Raw genomic sequence first — 18565 nt, forward strand, 5'->3', positions numbered from 1 at the left:
CTGAGACTTACAGTAATACTTCAAGCCAACAAAAAGGCCCAAGGGACAGAGGGTGCAGCTGTAGCAAGTGGAGGAAGGAGGCAGCATAGCTTCCATTGTTCCTTTTAAGAGAAATTGTTTTCACCCTGAGAAGGGAAGGCAAAGGGTATAGGGGGAAACAGCCCGAGGGAAGGATGCTGATAGTGAAAAGATAACTGAATTCAGCCTGTAGGCCCAGACAAAACATTTGCGGAAAGAATTTCCTGATGGGACTTTGCTCTTGGTATCTTTTCTCCACTGGGGAAACAGAAGGTAATAAGGAAAGAAAATGATGAATTTCAAAAAAGGGAGGCGGGGAACTCCTGGGAATTATAACCTGTTTATAACCTGATGTTCCTCTCCAGGCCTTTTAATAGGCAAATTGATAGTAACCTGCCTGGCTTCTCAAAGTCCAAGGCACACAGAACTACATTTTTAAAAAACCTTAGTCACTGTCCTTGTGATGATAAAGTAGATAATACTATGTACAGCTTAATCTTTCTTTCAGAACTGCTAGTGTTGCCTGTAATTTACAAGCTGTATAGTCAGAGAAAATGGAAGCCATTTAAACCAGTGGAAATGTAAATCAAGTAATAGTAATTGTTTTAATGGAATAGACAAAGAAGCCAACCTGGGAACAGGGAGGCAAATCAGCAATTTGCAATAGCAGGAAGCTGACACCACCCTGGGCTGGAGGGAAAACAGGAAGTCAGTGTTAACTGAGCCCAGGGCAGAGTGACATGATGGACACTGGAATCCCAGTGGGCCTGTCCGGTGGTAGCTGGAGCTAGGGATGAGAGGTAGTTGTAACTGGAGAGCCCATTGTAGCACACAGCATTTGGGAGGAATACCCTAACTTTTCCCTCTTTCTCATCCTACATTCTTCCCACCATGCTCCTGTTGGCTGTCAAGAACCTGGGATACACAGCTGGCAAAGTCAGCCTTCCTGTAATAAGAAGCAAAGTAGAACTGAGGGGTGGACCTGAGCACAAACATGATCAGGACCCACACAGCACACAACTTGTTCATAAAGTAGTAAAATGTGGGTTGAATAATGTGTAGTTAACTGTAACTATAATAGACTAACAACTAGTATTTGTTGACACAGGGCCAGTAAAGGTTGACTGATGGTCTTAAGTCACCTGGAGATACTCTCCAATTGCCAAGGGTCTCTTCAAGCCAGCCAAGATGGGCAGTAGTGAATAGAAAGACTGGTAACTAGAACTGGGTTTGGCAATAATAATGTCCTGTGAAAATGAATGAAAGTAGACATGATTTGACCTCCAGTCAAGATGGCAGCATAGGTAAACATGGTTCACCACCTATCTCAACCACATCAAAATTACAACTAAACTATAGAACAACCATCACTCGAAACCATCAGAAATAGAGTTGAATGGAAAGTCTGACAACTATGGAATTAAAGAAACCTCATTCATACAGACATGGAATGGGCTGGTCCCACATCCATGTGTGGTGGATAAAAATCCAGGAGGGATATTTTGGAAGTGCAGAGTGCCAGCCCCACACCAGGCTCCCCAGCCCAGGGTTCCAGTGCCAGGAAGATAAGTCCCTATAACTTCTGGCTACAAAAACCAGCTGGGACTGAATCAGTAAAAGAAGCTTCTGGAGTCCCAAGCAGTATCTCTTAAAGAACCCACATACAGACTTACTCAGATTCACTCCCTCTGAGCTCCAGTACAGGTATAGCAAATTAAAAGGCACTAGTGGCATACAGGGAGGAACTGAAATGTCTGGCATCAAGGCGAGGGCTGTGGGAGAGCTTTCTCCTAGACAGAAAGACAGGCAGAGACCATTGTTCCTTTTCTGAACCCTTCCCCAACAGAGCCACAGAGCTGGCAGATGGGTGCCATAACTGAGACTCCATCAACATGGCTAAAACAGTTTTCACTACCCTGGAAATACCCTGATATTCCATTCCACCCAACTTAACCGGCCCAACCAAGCTGTTAATGGTGACTTTTCTATATGAATGCCTGACCTTGGCTCATGCTTCACAACTTCCTGAATTCTGTCAAACAAGCAACAGCCAGCCTCGGTGAGGCCCTAGCCCCTATATCTCCTGCTAAGTAGCCCCAGGCTTTGCATTAGCAATAGCCAGCCTAGATTCACAGCATGGCTTTGCCTGAGAATCTCTAAACCCAGCACAAGTAGCAGCCATCTGATTGCTTTATAGCTCAGGCAGGATGGCTCACGCAGAACACAGGTAGGGGCTGAACTTGGCTTTCACTACCTGGGAGCCCAAGAGCCTGTACACTCACTGGACAGCTATAGACCATGTTGGAGTACCACCACCCAAATCCTGCACAGCTGATCACAGAGGGTGGAGGTTGGTGGTCAGTGGACAGAGCCAGTCCTTGCAGCTGACTGGCCTGGTTCAATTCCTCCCACTGACCTGCCAACAGCAATCAAGGCTGAACTCAAGAGGAGGGTATACTCAGCCTGAATGAAGGGTGCATCTCAAGTATCCAGTTTAGGTGATAGTGGACACTGTGCCACTGGACCCTACAGGGGTCTAGTAGGCCACACTACCACGATACAGAGTCAAAGCAGCTCTACCTAATACATAGAAACAAATGCAGGAAGGCTATCAAAATGAGGAGACAAAGAAACAAGGGCCAGATGAAAAAACAGATTAACACTCCAGAAAAGGAACTAAATGAAATGGAGATAAGCAATCAGATAAGAGTTCAAAACATTGGTCATAAGGATGCTCAAGGAACCAAGTGAGGACCTCAGCAGCATAAAAAAATTCCAGTGAGAAATGAAGGATACACTAATTGAAATAAAGAACAGTTTACAAGGAAACAATAGTAGAATGGATAAAGCAAAAAATCAAATCAATAATATGGAACATAAGGAACAAAAAAAATCAACCAATCATAGTATTCCATTGTGTAAAGAAGAAAAATTTTTGTAAATGAGGATAAGTGTAAGCAACCTCTGGGACAACTTCAAGTATCTCAACATTTGCATCATAGGGGTGCCAGAGGGAGAAGAGAAAGAGCAAGAAATTGGAAGTCTATTTTAAAAATAATGAAAAAAACTTCCCTAAGTTGTTGAAGGAAATAGACATGCAAGTCCAGGAAGCACAAAGTGTTCCACACAAGTTGAATGCAAAGAGGCCCACTCCAAGACACATCATAATCAAAATGCCAAAGGTTTAAGATAAAGAGAGAATCTCAAAAGCAGCAAGAGAAAAGTAGTTACTTATATTCAGGGAAGTTCCCATAACATTGTCAGCTGACTTCTCAAAAGAAACTCTGCATATAGAAGGGATTGGCAGGAAATATTCCAAGTTATGAAAAGCAGGGACCTACAACCAAGATTACTGTACCCAGCAAAGTTATCACTTAGAATCAAAGGGTAGATAAAGAATTTCCCAAATAAGAAATAACTGAAGGAGTTCATCATCACCAAACCATTATTATATGAAATATTAAAGGGACTTATTTAAGAAAAATATGAAAATCATAACTACGAAAGATAAAATGGCAAAAAATACAAATCTATCAACAATTAAATCTAAAAAACAACTAAGCAAACAAGAAGAACAGACAGAATCATGGATACAGAGAGCATTTTGATGGTTGCCAGAAGGGAAAAAATGTGGGGGAATGGGTGAAGAGGTGAGGGGATTAAGAAGTGTACAAATAAGTAGTTACAGAATGGAGATGTAAAATACAGTACAGGAAATGGAGTAGCCAAAGAACTTGTACCCATGACCCATGGACATGAACAGTGGTGTGGGGATTGCCTGAGGGAGTAGGGAGTTCTGGTTGGAAGGGCGCAAATGGGGAAAAATTGGGACAACTGTAATAGCATAGTCAATAAAATATAATTAAAAATAGTTCTGGCTAATAATCTACAATGGGAAAGAGTTCACAGTAATTTTGTCTCTTGCCTATAATTTTCTCATTTGTTTTTTGATTAGGTTCCACTTATAGGTGAGGTCATATATTTGTCTTTCACCACCTGGCTTATTTTACTTAGCAAAATACTCTCCAGTTCAATCCATGCTGTCGTGAAGGGTAGGAGTTCCTTTTTTCTTTCTTCTGCATAGTATTCCATTGTGTAAATGTACCACAGTTTTTGGATCCACTCATTTTCTGATGGGTACTTAGGCTGTTTCCGGCACTTGGCTATTGTCGATTGTGCTGCTATGAACACTGGGGTACATAGGTTCTTTTGAATTGATGATTCAGGATTCTTAGGACATAGTTTCAGCAGTGGGATAGCTGGATCAAAAGGCAGTCCCATATTTAGTTTTTTGAGGAAATTCCAGCCATCTGCATTCCCACCAACAGTGCACTAGGGTTCCCTTTTCTCCACAACCTCACCAACACTTGTTTGTTGATTTATTAATGATAGCTATTCTGACTGGTGTGAAGTGATATCTTGTGGTTTTAATTTGCATCTTTCTAATGGCTAGTGATGTTAACACATGTTTTTCATGTGTCTATGGGCCCTCTGTTTAATGACTATACAGCTAGTTACTTCAAAGCATTGCAAGTAAACCTTTAAATATGACATCTTCCCAAAGGAGAGGCCATGTGCAGAAATTTTGAGAATATCCCATACTTCTTACAGGTTTGTTTTACTTCATCTCAGTCAAAGCTGCCTAAACAATCATATATTTCTTATTAGCTTTTCTTCCGTTTGGTGATTTTCCCTGATAATACAAAAGCAACAGTTTTATGACTACCCCCTTCATGTCTGAGTTAACTATCAAATCAGATATAGAAAGACAAAAACCACAATATCTCATTTATATGTGGACTCTCAAAACCAGCTAACCAGCCAACCAACCAACCAACCACCATCCTCTACCTCATATATACAGAGAACAAATTGATGGTTGCTTGAGGCAAGAAGTGGGTAAAGGGGGTGTCAAAAAATACAAACTGCCAATTATAAAATAAGTTATTGGGATGTGATGTAAAGCATGATGACCATAGTTAATAGTGTATTGGATACCTGAAATTTGCTAAGAGGGTAAATCATCATAATCTCATCACAAGAAAAAAATTTGTACCTGTGTGGTGATGGATATTAACTAGACTTCTTATGGTGATCATTTCACAATATATACAAATATCAAATTATTTTGTTGTACACCTGAAACTAATATAATATAATGGGTCCATTATATCTCAATGAAAAATAAAGATATTATTTCAAAAAAGTAAAGAAAGTCACATGTTTCATCTAAAGGTGAAAAGACTATATGGAGTCTCACCAATTATCCTCAAATACCTGAAGGGTGGTCTTCTCATATGGATGAGGTAATAATAATTACTAACATTAATTGAGTATTTACTATGTTTTAGGCACATAACTCATTTAGTCTTTCTAACACTCCTGTTAAAGGATAAGTAGTATTGTACCTATATTATAAATGAAAACCCTGAAGGTCATGTAACCAGCCCACACTTTCCAGACTATGAAGCCAATGTTCTCAACAACTATATCTATCACATGTTGTTTTACTAAACCAGACAAAAACCCATGGCTGAAGCTACCATGAGGCAAAGACTTGGCTTGGCATGAGGATGACTTTTCCAAAGGAAGTTAAATTTTTTATTGTCTAATTGTGGCAAAGACTACTTCTGGACCTAGGAGCTTCCATTCATAGAGGTACTAATGAAAAGTTAGTTATCTAGAAAGTTACTAATATTAGAAAAGAAATATTATTAAAGATAAAAAGGTATATTTCATAATGCTAAAAAAGACAATTCAACAGGAAGCCATAACAATCCTAAATGTATGTACATCTAACAACACAGCTTCAAAATATATAAAACAAAAGTTGACAGGCTTAATAGGCAAAATAAACAAAGTCACAATCATATTTGGAGACTTGAACTCATCTCTTTTATAATTGATTGAACAAATGAAAAAGAAAATACAAGAGTTGAACAACACAGCTGTCTTGACGTAATCAACATACATAAAACTTATACCCAACAACTACAGAATATACATTATTTCCAACCGCATGTGAAACAATCATCAAAGTATCTAGCAAAGTTGCTAAAGAAGATATTTTTCATTAAGCAGGAAGTTGGGCTAGTTGAATTTCCAAACCACTCCCACCTCTGAAATTCTAAAATTTACTCATCTTTTCCTAAGAATAATTGCCCTCAATCTAGCTTCCCCATTGTGCATTGCTGATAATGATTCCATTTTACCACTTCCCAAATAGAAAACAGGCTGTGGAGGTAGCTTTAGGTTGTAAATATAGATGTGGTCTCCCGTCCCTACCCCAAAACTTGCTGATTTTTTTAGTTGAACACCTCTCCCATCAGCTTTCTCATTTATATATCTCTAAGTCCAAGCCTTAGCCCAGTTCCTGATTCCTAACCCCTCCTATCACTGAAATCACCTTTCAACTTGGCTGCGAAGATCAACTTCTTATCCCAAGCTACCTTGTGGGAGCAGACCAGAGCTTCACCCACATAACACAACTCCTATGAATCTATTTATTCTCCTTCATCTCCCTCTAAGACCCACAGCTTCAGAAATAATCTACAATAACAGAATAAAATGATTATTGTACCAAGCAGGGAAAGTGTAGATAAATAATAAAAGATAAAATGAGTACTCAGAATGCATGACTGAGATACTGTTTGATTGCTAGAGACAGACCAAAATTTGGCTCCAAGAAGACTGGTGAGTCTAGCCAGCTCAAGTTCTTCAGTAGGCTGGTTCAGAGCCTGGTTCTCCTCATGTACTAGCGCTGGGTACTCCTAAGTCCCCCAGGAAAACATACCCTTCTATATTGTTCCATCCCCACACTTTTGCAGTTAAATTGAGAATCCAATGCAGAATTCAGAAAGGATGAGTTCAAGTCCCTCTCCCCAACTACCCCAGTACAGCTGTCTTATTTACAAAATGGGAATGAATTTTACCTCTCTAGGGTCCTTGTGTAGTTTAAAGGACATAATGTATGTTAAGGGGAGAGAGTCAGGTTTTAGAGCCAAGTCACCCCTGCTCCTCTCTAAGTTCTAGATTGAGTAAGCTATATATACACAAGAATCAATACCAAATGGGAAATGAACTCCAATTTTTACATTCATAGCTGGATGAACACATGATTTTCCCCTTTCCTTGCTCCCAATTTTGGGGCTTCTCTGGTAATTACACTGGAGAACACGACTTAGAACAGGGGCCTCTTCTTTCTTGTTCCTTCATCTTAACCTAGGAGTCCAGGTTTGCAGATCTGACCTTGAGGTCACTCATCCATTCAGCCTCATGGATAAGATCTGCCCCACCTACCATTCACCAGCTGGAGCTGGAATACTGGGAGCTGGGAAGACGTCAGAGCTTTTTGAGGCAGGCAGGCCAGCAGGCCCAGCTGTGTATGCTTTGTCATATGGAGACAAAAACTTCAACAGAGGGCCACAGGTTTATAACAGCATTTGAAGGTGTGGTCACCCTGCTCTCCAGTGACCCATGCATGACACAGTGAGTGTCTTTGGCTGTAACTAGTCAAATTAGCTACTCATAATTTAGGGACACACAGAGGAGGTGCTTAATGGGCAGGAACTGGAGAGGAGCACGAACATTCTCTCTGCAGAACGTAAAAGCACAGGGCATGACACTCAATACCTAGAAAACACTTAGTAAGTCATACGTGTTCTATTTTTGTCCATGTAGCTGTTATGACTATTTTCATGTACATTTGCTTCTCAGAATTTGTGCCTATTTATGCTCCTCCCAACAATTTAAGGAAAAATAAGTTTCACCACACATGTGCCATCTACCTATCGATCTTTATTTCAAGGATTGTATTGAAATTTTGTTTCTTTAGGAAGTATTTTCTGCTTAATAAAAGCTAGTGCTCATTCCCTCTTCCCTTCTCCAAAAATCAACAGGTTATTTTCCGCACTTCCTGGTATCTGCACATGTTAATACATACTTATTTTTAGCTACCATCTAAGATAATTGGACAATTTGTCTTTGTGTGCTTGCTCTCATCACCTCTATATTAGATCTGTTTTCTAGAGGGCAAGCCACCATATTGGTTTAACTCACTCAGCATACACTGCACAGAACTGTGTGTGAGTATGTTGGAGAGAAATAAATAAATACACCCAATTTCTGACTATTTATACACATAATCTAGGTCTTTTCCTCCTCCTAATCTCAAAGAGAACAGAAGCAAGGAGAAAGTGGAAAGAACAATTTCTCCTGAAGATATAAAGAAAAAACTCTAAAGTGAGATATGGGGTTAGCTAGTAATTGTATTTATGCGTCCTTTTTCTCTAGTTTTCAGTTGTAAGATATTGTGCAGTAATGTAGGAGTGCACAGACGGTGGTGGAATAAAGTATTGTTGAGATCAGAAATCAAACTTGCACTGTGCAAACATCGGCTCTACCAGCTTCCACTCGATTCTTCAATTACCTCCCACAAAAATTAGGAATATCAACATTGCCACTTTTGTTGTGCAAATTGAATAATTCAATGTGTGTAAAATAGCATAACATCTGAGACGATCTGAGAAATGTTTTTTAAAAATTAAAACCATTATTATGTGATGTTGTTAATAATCACTTTATTCACATGGCATCGGGGACAGAGCTCTACAGGAATCAGAAAAGAAAGACATTAATTTTTTTTCTTCTATTGTCCAGCTTCCTATAAGAAAATAAACACTCGAGTGGTTCAGGTCCCAAGGACAGATGAGGTAGAGCTCACCTGCCAGGCTAAAGGTTATCCCCTGGCAGAAGTATCCTGGCCAAATATCAATGTTTCTGCCAACACAAGCCACATGGAGACTCCTGATGGCCTCTACCAGGTGACTAGCGTTCTGCGCGTAAAGCCACTCCCCGGCAGAAACTTCTCCTGTGAGTTCTGGAATGCTAATGTGAAGGAGCTTACATCAGCCTTCATTGTCTCTCCAGGTAAGAGCTGCCTGCCCTTCCTGACTGTTGGTCAGGGTTCAGGTGAGAAACAGATGGCACACTCAGAATGAGTAATTTGGGGAGAACGTAATGGACTGTTTATGAAGTTGTGGTCAGGATTTAGAGAAACTACTGAGGATAGTGACGAACCCTGGGGCTTCTACGATGGGGGAGCCATTACCACTATTGGGGAGGTGACTAAAAGCTGGAGAAGGGAGCTGTGGGGAGAGCACCTCTTGACAGGAACTGTGGCCTCCAGTGGGAGGGTGTTGTTGCCCACAGCAACTTCAAAGGGGGGGAGCCGGTGAATGAATACACTAACCTCACTCTCCTCCCACCCTTTGATTTCCTGCTGGTGCCCCTCCCCAATTGGCTGAACCCAGCTGGAAGTTAGAGAACAACAGCATCCACTGATATGGTCCACAAAGATCAACCTCTCAGAGCTCAGAGCAGAGTGTTGAACTGTACATAATGGATCAGAAGAGGAAATAGAAATGACCCAGCACAAAAGCTCGTCACTTGACTCAGGCACAGTGTCCTAAGTCAGCAGAGTGAATATCACTTTGCTGGCATGGCCAGTTGCATGGTTTGGCAGTCCCACAGGAAAAACTAACTTCTTACATAATCCTGCAGAGCTTTCACTGGCTATGTTGAACCCTGTACTTTTGAACTTCCTACACTAGCAAAGTTTCAGATTTTGGAAGTCTGACCATTTTTTATGTACCAGGTTGGAACATTTCTTTGCCCAACAAGAGCAACTAACTTCTAGTATCACAATCATTTCATTTTATCACCAAGTATATAAGTTTCCTATTGCTCCTGTAAAAAAATTACAAAGTTTGTGGGCTTAGGATAGCACAAATCTATTAATTCACACTTCTGGGAGTCAGAAGTATGAAAAGGACTTCACCAAGCTCAAATCAAAGGTGTCAAGAGGATAGCAGAAACTCTAAGGGAGAATTCATTTTCTTGGTTTTTCCAGCTTCTCGTGGCCACAGGTACTTCTTGGCCCATGGGCTCCTCCTCCACTTTCAAAGCCAGCAAATGCATCACTCAGACCTCTGCTTCTGTCATCACATCTCTTTCTTCGACTTCTTGCCTCCCTTTTCTACCTTGTAGGGACCTTTGTAACTACAGTAGATGCTGGTCCCCTACTCAACTCAATAATTCAGGAATTTTACCCATTTCAAGTTACTTAATATAATCACATCTGCAAAGTCCTTTTGCGCTATAGGGTAGCATAGTCACAGGCCTCAGGAATTAGAACATGGACATCTTTGATGGGAGCCATTATTCTACCATACAAAGACTATCATCTCAGAATGAAGAACAGTCCCTAGTATTGAATAATTTGACTTTATAGAACATTCACTATGCTGTCATTATATTTTTCTTTGTCTTAGTTAGACAAAACAGAGGCTATGAAAAGGACTTGTTGGCATGCAAGAATTCAGCTAGTGATTCCAAGGAGTAGAAATTAAATGTTTAGGAGGAAAAAAGGAAAAGCAAATATAAGGCTACATTATCAAAGTTGATGTGGGCAACGGGAGCTTAAATATACAAGGAATGCCCGGTTAAGTGTAGGCCAATACTTTAGATGAAATGTGGTTTTTTAGGACAGTTTTATGAGGATCTCCCCAAAGAAATATGGGCCCTGGAAGAATGAACTTGGAAATGACTAGACTATGCCCTTTGCATTACTGATTACATCAGAGTTTCTCTTCATGATAGAGAAGTGGAAGGGCAGACTGATAATTTCTCTGGAAGCCCTGAGGCTATCAGAAGTCAAGAATGAACTAAAATAACCCCTATCTGACTGGAAGCCAACATAGCTGACTAAATAGTCAAAAGTTGTAGGAGGGGCCTGCAGAGTCAGCTCAAAGCTTGGGATATCGCTCATGAATGCAACCAGCAGGGTGATGGAGAAATCTTAGTGCAATTAGAAATTCTCAGCCTAGATTTACCCAGCCTTCCCAGCCCTACTATCCCCTGACGTGGGTCCTCTGCTGTAGTCAGCTCCCCTTCCTCACTATGTCCCCTCTGAACTTGCTTGATCCTCTCCCATCTCCATGACTTCATTGCTCAGGCACTTTCTGCCACATCAAATATCATTATTCATCAGCTCAAGCCCACCCCATCTCCAGGGCAGCTCAGGAAACTCCTGGATGCAAGCAGTCTTCCCTCATCTCGCCTCCTAAGACCAACTGTACCACTTTGTTTGTCTGTGACAATACTTAATCTTTTCTCTTTCATTGCTATTTTATTTTCCAGGTATTTTAATTGTTCACACATGTCTTCTTTATACTCAGACTAAAGCAAAAGCAGAGTATTCTGCTCATAATAAGTGCTCGATAAATGTCACATTAAGGGGTTGAAGACTTAGTCTTAGATGATCCCAAACCCATTACCCCTGCAGCCAGACTGGGTAGACAGGCAGATCTGAACAGGCAAACAGTGCACTAACTTGTGATACAAATAAACAAAATAACAAAAAGTCACACATCCTCCCACACATGGGTTCCTGGCTTCTATTTCTCAAAAGCATGTTGTTGTCTTATAACTGTTCCCTTTCTGTTGTTTCTCATAAGTTGAGCAGCTCACTCCTGATTTCCCTGACCCACCACAAGCTTCTCCAGAAGTTAATGAATCAAACAAATACAGCAACGAAATTCTGGGCATGTGAGGTGCTCCCAGAACTCTAAGATGATGACTGAACATCCTAACTTTCAATCAGAAATTAAGGAGCAGTGAGATGATTTTCCTTTTAACAGTTTCTTCTACTCTGTCAGTTGTTATATTTTCATAGGAAATACAGTGGGACTAGAGCACAGATTCTAACAGGGCCGCCAGGGAAGCCCTTCCAGGAGGCCTGGCAGTGACTCTGGCAGTGCTCAAGTGCATGGCTCTAGCATCAGATAAACTTTTATTTCAAATCCTCTCTGCTACCTACTAGCTTTGAGAATGTGACCCACCCTAGCACTGTCTCCTGTCTCTCATTTGTGAAATGGGGTAAATGATGGCAGCTACCTTATAGGATTATGGTGAAGATTAAATGAAATACACTTATAAAGTCCTTAGCACTCAGAAAGGATGGAAACAGGAAAAAAGAATATGGCACCTTTAGCAAGAGGCATGGCTTCCTCGTGAGTGGTGGGACTGTGGGTAACAATAAAACAGGTAGCTTTCCCATTATAGCATCATATTGTTGAGTAGCATGCAAATATTAGAAAGCAATTTAGAAGAATATGTATTAGGACATGGGCTAAAAGACCTCAACATATAGAGACTCTAACATGACAAAAGTATATCTCTCTCTAATATTCAGAGAGAAGGTGGTTCAGAGCAGGTAAGTGTCTATATTCCATACAGTCACTCAGTGATTCAGGTTCTTTCTATCTTGCTTTGACATTTTACAGGTATTATCCCTATTGAATTGCTAAAGTTGGGTCACTGCCACAGCCTTGTTTCAGCCTTCAGAAAGGAAAAAGAAACATTTGATGTTTTAAGGTCAAGACTCAGAAGACCCATTCTCTTGGCCTGAAGTTAATTTACATGTCTGACCACACCTAACTACCGAGGAGGCTTAGAATGTAGTTTCTGAGAAACATTGTCTAGCTAATACTGGGGAAGAAAAGGAGAGTGGATTTAAGGAATAAGCAGCAGTCTGCCACAAGGTAACCAATGAGAAGTAAGATTGAGTTAGATGGACTAGATGGTTAATTCAGTCCAACAAATGCTTACTGACACCATTCACATAGTTGGTGGTTGGCTTTATAGGGGATTCAGAGGTGACTTAGATAAAGTCTTTGCACTTAAGATACTTACAGTCTAAGCAGACTGATATCCTACTGGATGTTCAACATTAGAAAGTCTTCAGGGATGAGTAGGCTTTTGTATGTGGAAAGGACTCTGAGAGAACATGGACAGGACAAGTGTTTGCATAAAGGTATTGAGGTAGGGACCTCTCCTTAGTGTTCACCACACTCTTGGATAGAGACAAGTATCTGCTGGGCGTGAGCTTTGGATCAGAGAGATCTGGGTTTGCTATCCTGGCTTTGCCATTTACTTAGTAGTGATGGCCTTAGATAGAGTATTTGGCATCTTTGAGCTTTACTTTCTCAACATTGAGATGAGGGGCTCAGATTAAATAATGCCTCCTCCCTTCTGAGCTAAAACTGTCTATGGTTCTCAGAAGGCACTATGTTGGGGGAGGGGGAAGGCAGTTGGGAGGACTGAGCCTTGCCTCCTGAGCCATTTTGTCAGGTGATTCTAGGACCAGGCTGTTATGTTTATTCTGTGTAAGTTGCTCCATGAGGCGAAAATCAGACTTTTGGAAAAGGTACAGCTTACCTTGGGTCCCCTACCATCTTCCTGCAGTGAACTCCTCTCCAACCCTGTCCTTTGTCAGTCTGGCACCCTCCTTTACAAGCTTTTCCCCAGGCTCCAATATTTCTCTTCTCATCCACCTCTCTACTAAATCTTTTCTTCAGTGCCAGGACCTTGATTAGCTGGAATAAGGAAAAGGACTAGTTACTGTAATTCACAATGACTGGGTTTTGTATATTTACACTATGTATAAAATTTTATATATTTTTAAAGGATCCTGTGAATTATTGAAATTGAATAAACAATGATATAGATTCTAAGCACTGTAAGTGCTTGACAGAGGGCTGACAGTTTTGGGCTGACAAACACTTCAACTAGAAAGAGAGAGGTGATAGGTAGGTAGGTAGGTAGGTAGATAGGTAGATAGATAGACAGACAGACAAAGAATATGATAGATGTGTCAGAATGATGCGAAGCATGGAATCTGGAAATAGACAGGTTGACTTGCATATCAACTCGGTCACTTACTGATAGCTTTGGGGAAGTTTTCTAGGCCTCACTTTACCAGTAAATGGGGATCATAGCAGGCCTTCCTCACGGGTGGTTGTGAGGAGTAAATGAGCTAATACATACAGTGTCCTAGGACAATGCCTAGCATGAAATAAATGCTCGATGTAAGTTGGCCCTGTTGTTTATAACTCACTCAGAAGGCCAACTTGTTGGTTTACCTCTGAGCTACCATGTATTTGATTCTGGTGTTTTTCTTTCACCCAGGTCAGATGGCACCCAGCGTCCCTTCACCTTTGTTGCTTCATATTTTCATCCCTTCCTTTATTATTGTTTTAATGGTCATAGCTACAGTGATAATCCTAAGAAAACAACTCTGCCGAAGGCTTTATTCAAGAAAAGGTAAGTAAGTGACTTTTATTCATGGTAACCATGTGGACTGGGTGTCTGCACTGTGAGGCTCCACTTTGTACCAAAGGCCTACTACATCCCAACTCCACACTAAATGCACTCAGTGCTTATGAATTGCTTTGGGTTTGTTTTGATGATATTTTTTTCCTTCAAAAAATGGCTCTAATCTTCAGTGATCTAAAACCCTTTAGTGATCTAAAAACATGGGATATTTTTAAAAGGAATGTTTTGTTCCTGTGGCAGGAATTTTTTTGCTTTGTTCTTTGAACTGAGACATGCCATCAGCCTCACAAGACTGGTGTTATTTTGGCAACATTGGACAGCTACGAGGTCAGAGTTCACTGGTGGGAGGATGCCAGGATCCTTCATGATGATTCCTTTCGTTCTTTTCTTTCTTCATTCTGGGCATGAGCTGGGCTATGCCCTCTCCCTATCCTCAGGAATCTTATTCTCCTAGTTGGGTAAGAAAAGGAGAAAAGTGTGTGGGGCCATTTGGGGGTGGGAAAGCACCTGTTTGGTGATGCCCTGAGGTCTTTCAGCAGCTTCCCACTCCTATTGCACCAACAGGGACAGAGCTTGCCTGCTTCGTTTGAGTCCTGGCCCAAATATTAGCAGTCCTATCTGGTGCTTTCATAAACTGTCACTTTTTTAGCACCCAATGAACTCCTCCCAAGATTGACACGGCTTTGTCTTTATTTTTTGTTTTTATTTTTAATTATATTTTATTGATTATGCTCTTGCGGTTCTCTTGACTTTACCTCCTTTGCATACTCTCAACCCAGCACACCCCACTCCCTTAGGCAATTTCCCCACCATTGTTCATGTCCGTGGGTCATGAGTATAAGTTCTTTGGCTACTCCATTTCCTATACTGTACTTTACATCCCCATGGCTACTCTATAACTACCTATTTGTACTTCTTATTCCCCTCACTTCCTCACCCATTCCCCTACAGGCCCCCTCCTGTTTGGCAACCATCAAAATGCTCTCTGTATTCATAATTTTGTTTTTGTTCTTGTTTGCTTGGTTTGGGTTTTAGATTCAGTTGTCGACGGGTATGTATTTATTGCCATTTTATTGTCAATAGTTATGATCTTCATCTGTTTCTTAAATAAGTCCCTTTAACATTTCATATAATAATGGTTTGGTTATGATGAACTCCTTTATTTTTGCTTGTCTGGGAAGCTCTTCTTCTACCCTTTGATTCTAAATGATAACTTTGCTGGGTAGAACAATCTTGGCTATAAGTCCCTGCTTTCATGACTTTGAATATTTCTTGCCAATCCCCTCTAGCCTGAAAAGTTTCTTTTGAGAAATCAGCTGACAGTCTTATGGGAACTCCCCTGTAGGTAACTAACTGCTTTTTTCTTGCTGCTTTTAAGATTCTCTCTTTATCTTTAACCTTTGGCATTTTAATTATAATGTGCCTTGGAGTGGGCCCCTTTGCATCCGTCTTGTGTGGGACTCTCTGTGCCTCCTGTACTTGCACATCTATTTCTTTCATCCACTTAGGGAAGTTTTCTTTCATTATTTTTTAAATAGATTTCCAGTTTCTTGCTTTTTCTCTTTTCCCTCTGGCACCCCTATGATGCGAATGTTGAAATACTTGAAGTTGTCCCAGAGGCTGCTTATGCTATCCTCATTTTCTTTGGATTCTTTTTTCTTCTTCTTGTCCTGTTTGGTTGATTTTTTTGTTCCTTATATTCCATATCATTGATTTGATTCTTGGCTTCATCCATGCTACTGTTGTTTCCCTGTAAATAGTTCTTTATTTCAATTAGTGTATCCTTCACTTCTGATTAGATCTATTTTACACTGCTGAGGTCCTCACTAAGTTCCTTGAGCATCCTTATAACCAGTGTTTTGAACTCTGCATCTGATAGATTGCTTATTTCTATTTCATTTAGCTCTTTTTCTGGAGTTTTGAATTGTTCTTTCATTTGGGCCATGTTTCTTTGTCACCTCATTTTGGCAGCCTCCCTGTGTTTGTTTCTATGTATTTGGTAGAGCTGCTTTGACTCTGTATCTTGGTAGTGTGGCCTAATGTAGTAGGTGTCCTGTAGGGTCCACTGGCACAGTGTCCCCTATCACCCAAACTGAGTATTAAAGGTATGACCTTTGTGTGGGCTGAGTATACTCTCCTCTTGTAGTTGTGCCTTGATTACTGTTGGTGGATCAGTGGGAGGGATTTACTCAGGCCAACCAGCTGCAAAGATTGGCTGTGACCACTGACCACCAACCTTTGTCCTTCATGGAGGATCAGCTGTGCAGGGGAAGGGTAGTAGTGCTCTGATGTGGTCTGTAGCTGTCCACTAGGTACACAAGCCCTTGGGTTTCCCAGGTGGTGCAGGCCAAGGTCAGTCCCCACCAGTGTTTTGCCCAGTGCTTCCCTTCCTGAGCTACAAAGCAGTCTAAAATGGCTGCTACTTGTGCTGGGTTTGGAGATTACCAGGCTAAGCCAAACTATGAAACCAGGCTGGCTGTTGCTAGTGCTGGGCCTGGGGCTCACTGAGATCAGCTGTTGTTTGTTTGTGGGGATTTATAAAGTTGTTAATCATGAGCCAAGACCAGCCATTTGTATGGAAAAGCAACTTGGTTGGGGTGGAATCTCTGGGCATCTCCAGGGCAGGTTGAACAGTGTTAGCCAGATTTATGGAGTCTCAGATGTGGCACCAGCTTGCAAGATCTGTGGGTGGAGGAGGGTTTAGAAAAGGAAGAATGGCCTCTACTCACCTCGATGCCAGATGCTTCAGTTTCTCCCTGTATACCACTGGTGTTTTTTAAGCTGGTAATTGGTTCTGGAGCTCAGAGGGAGTGAGTCTGAGTAGGTGAGTCTCTGTGTGGGTTGTTTAAGAGGAACTGCTTGAGACTCCAAAAGTTTCTTCTACCAACACAATCCCCACAGGTTTTTGCAGCCAGACATTGTGGGAACTTATTTTCCTGGCATTGGCACCCTGGGCTGGGGGTCTGGGGTGAGACTGGGACTCCTCACTCCCAAGATATCCCTCCTGAATATTTATTCACCATGCATGGGTGTGAGACCAGCCCATTCTGAGTCTGTGCCCCTCCTACCTGTCTGAATAGATATGGTTTCTTTAATTCTGTAGCTGTCAGACTTCCATTCAACTTGGTTTCTGATGTTTCTGAGTGATGGCTGTTCTATAGTAAGTTGTAATTTTGATGTGGTTGTGTAAAGAGGTGAGCCATGTCTGCTAATGCCACCAACTTGACTGGAAGTTGACTTTGTCTTTAAAAAAAAAAAATGACATCTGGGAGTAACTCAGTAGGAACTTCTACTGGTCACTATTTGAGGATTGGGGGGAATTTAAGGGGTTGTCTTCCTGCTTTTATAGTCTAACTTCTATATTCCCATCTGCCATGAAATATTGTCATACTCTACTTTTGCCCATTGCCATATGTATGCATTAGCTTTCTGCTGAACCTAAGAACTAAATCCCCCTACTGTTGAACCCAAGGAGCTATTGTCAAAACAAGGGGAAGAGAAGGTAAAGAAAAAAAAAAAACAGAGAAGAAAGGAGAAATAAGAAAGAAAAGAGAAAGAGAGAAAAATGACAGACATGTAGGTCAAGGGCGCTTCACTATAAAGGAGGATTCACAAGGCCCTTTGACAGAACTTTGACTAAACAGAATCACTTCTGCAAATCTGTGACCAGAGAGTCATAGCAGATGCAGCTCAACAGACTCTTATCTTCTGCCATTCCTTTTTTCACTTCCCTCACACATACCTCTGAGAAATAGCTTTATACTAGGTTTCCAGGCCTGGGGCTGAGAACCCTCTAGACACCATAGAAATGAGCAGCAGAGCCTTCTGTCATACTCCCTTTGGGAGACTGAAATGGAATTATACTCAAAAGTAGAGCAGGAAAAAAAAATCCTCCTCTCCCCCTCATTCCAATCCTGGGTGCAAGGCTCAGGTACCAACTGCAGCATGGAGACATTTGTCACTAATAAGGGTTAAATGAATACATTTGCAAATGATTCCTTTTTTTGTTTTTAATGAACAATATTAAAACAATGGTTGTCTATATACTAAACCCCCTCTCTAACTCTTATGCATTGGGATCTGTCTTCTTACATAGGAGATACATGGAAACCAGTGTGGAAACGCAGTGGTCATGTGCATGAACTCACGGGTGACAGAAAAAGTTTGAGAACAGCTGGTACTGCGGACAGAGCTTTAATCCAGGCTCAGAAGGTTAGGTCTGGACGTGATGCTGCTGTTTATTGGTTGTATGGTCTTGCATAAATCACTTAACTTCTTCAAGATGATTTTTCTATCTGTAAAATGGGAAGCAACATGCAAATGAACATTTTACAGCTGAGTTGACCTGCAGGAGAGCAGAAGCCTCCTAACT

General features: G+C 41.1%; 1 protein-coding gene across 4 annotated transcripts in view; it reads left to right on the plus strand.

Moving 5' to 3' along the window:
- The window catches only part of PDCD1LG2 (programmed cell death 1 ligand 2), a 107868-nt gene that overhangs the window by 71769 nt on the left and 17534 nt on the right, over positions 1-18565 (plus strand). For 3 of the 4 annotated variants that reach the window (XM_037143595.2, XM_037143592.2, XM_037143593.2), the window contains exons 4-6: positions 8677-8946; positions 14047-14181; positions 18290-18405. In XM_037143595.2, the coding sequence (XP_036999490.2) occupies positions 8677-8946; positions 14047-14181; positions 18290-18405 (521 nt within the window). The remainder of the gene's footprint in view (positions 1-8676; positions 8947-14046; positions 14182-18289; positions 18406-18565) is intronic. The other variant, XM_037143596.2, reaches the window with a different exon arrangement.

This window comes from Artibeus jamaicensis, unplaced genomic scaffold (assembly GCF_021234435.1).
Source record: "Artibeus jamaicensis isolate MK-2021 breed Jamaican fruit bat unplaced genomic scaffold, CSHL_Jam_final scaffold_1964, whole genome shotgun sequence".
Classification (NCBI taxonomy): domain Eukaryota; kingdom Metazoa; phylum Chordata; class Mammalia; order Chiroptera; family Phyllostomidae; genus Artibeus; species Artibeus jamaicensis.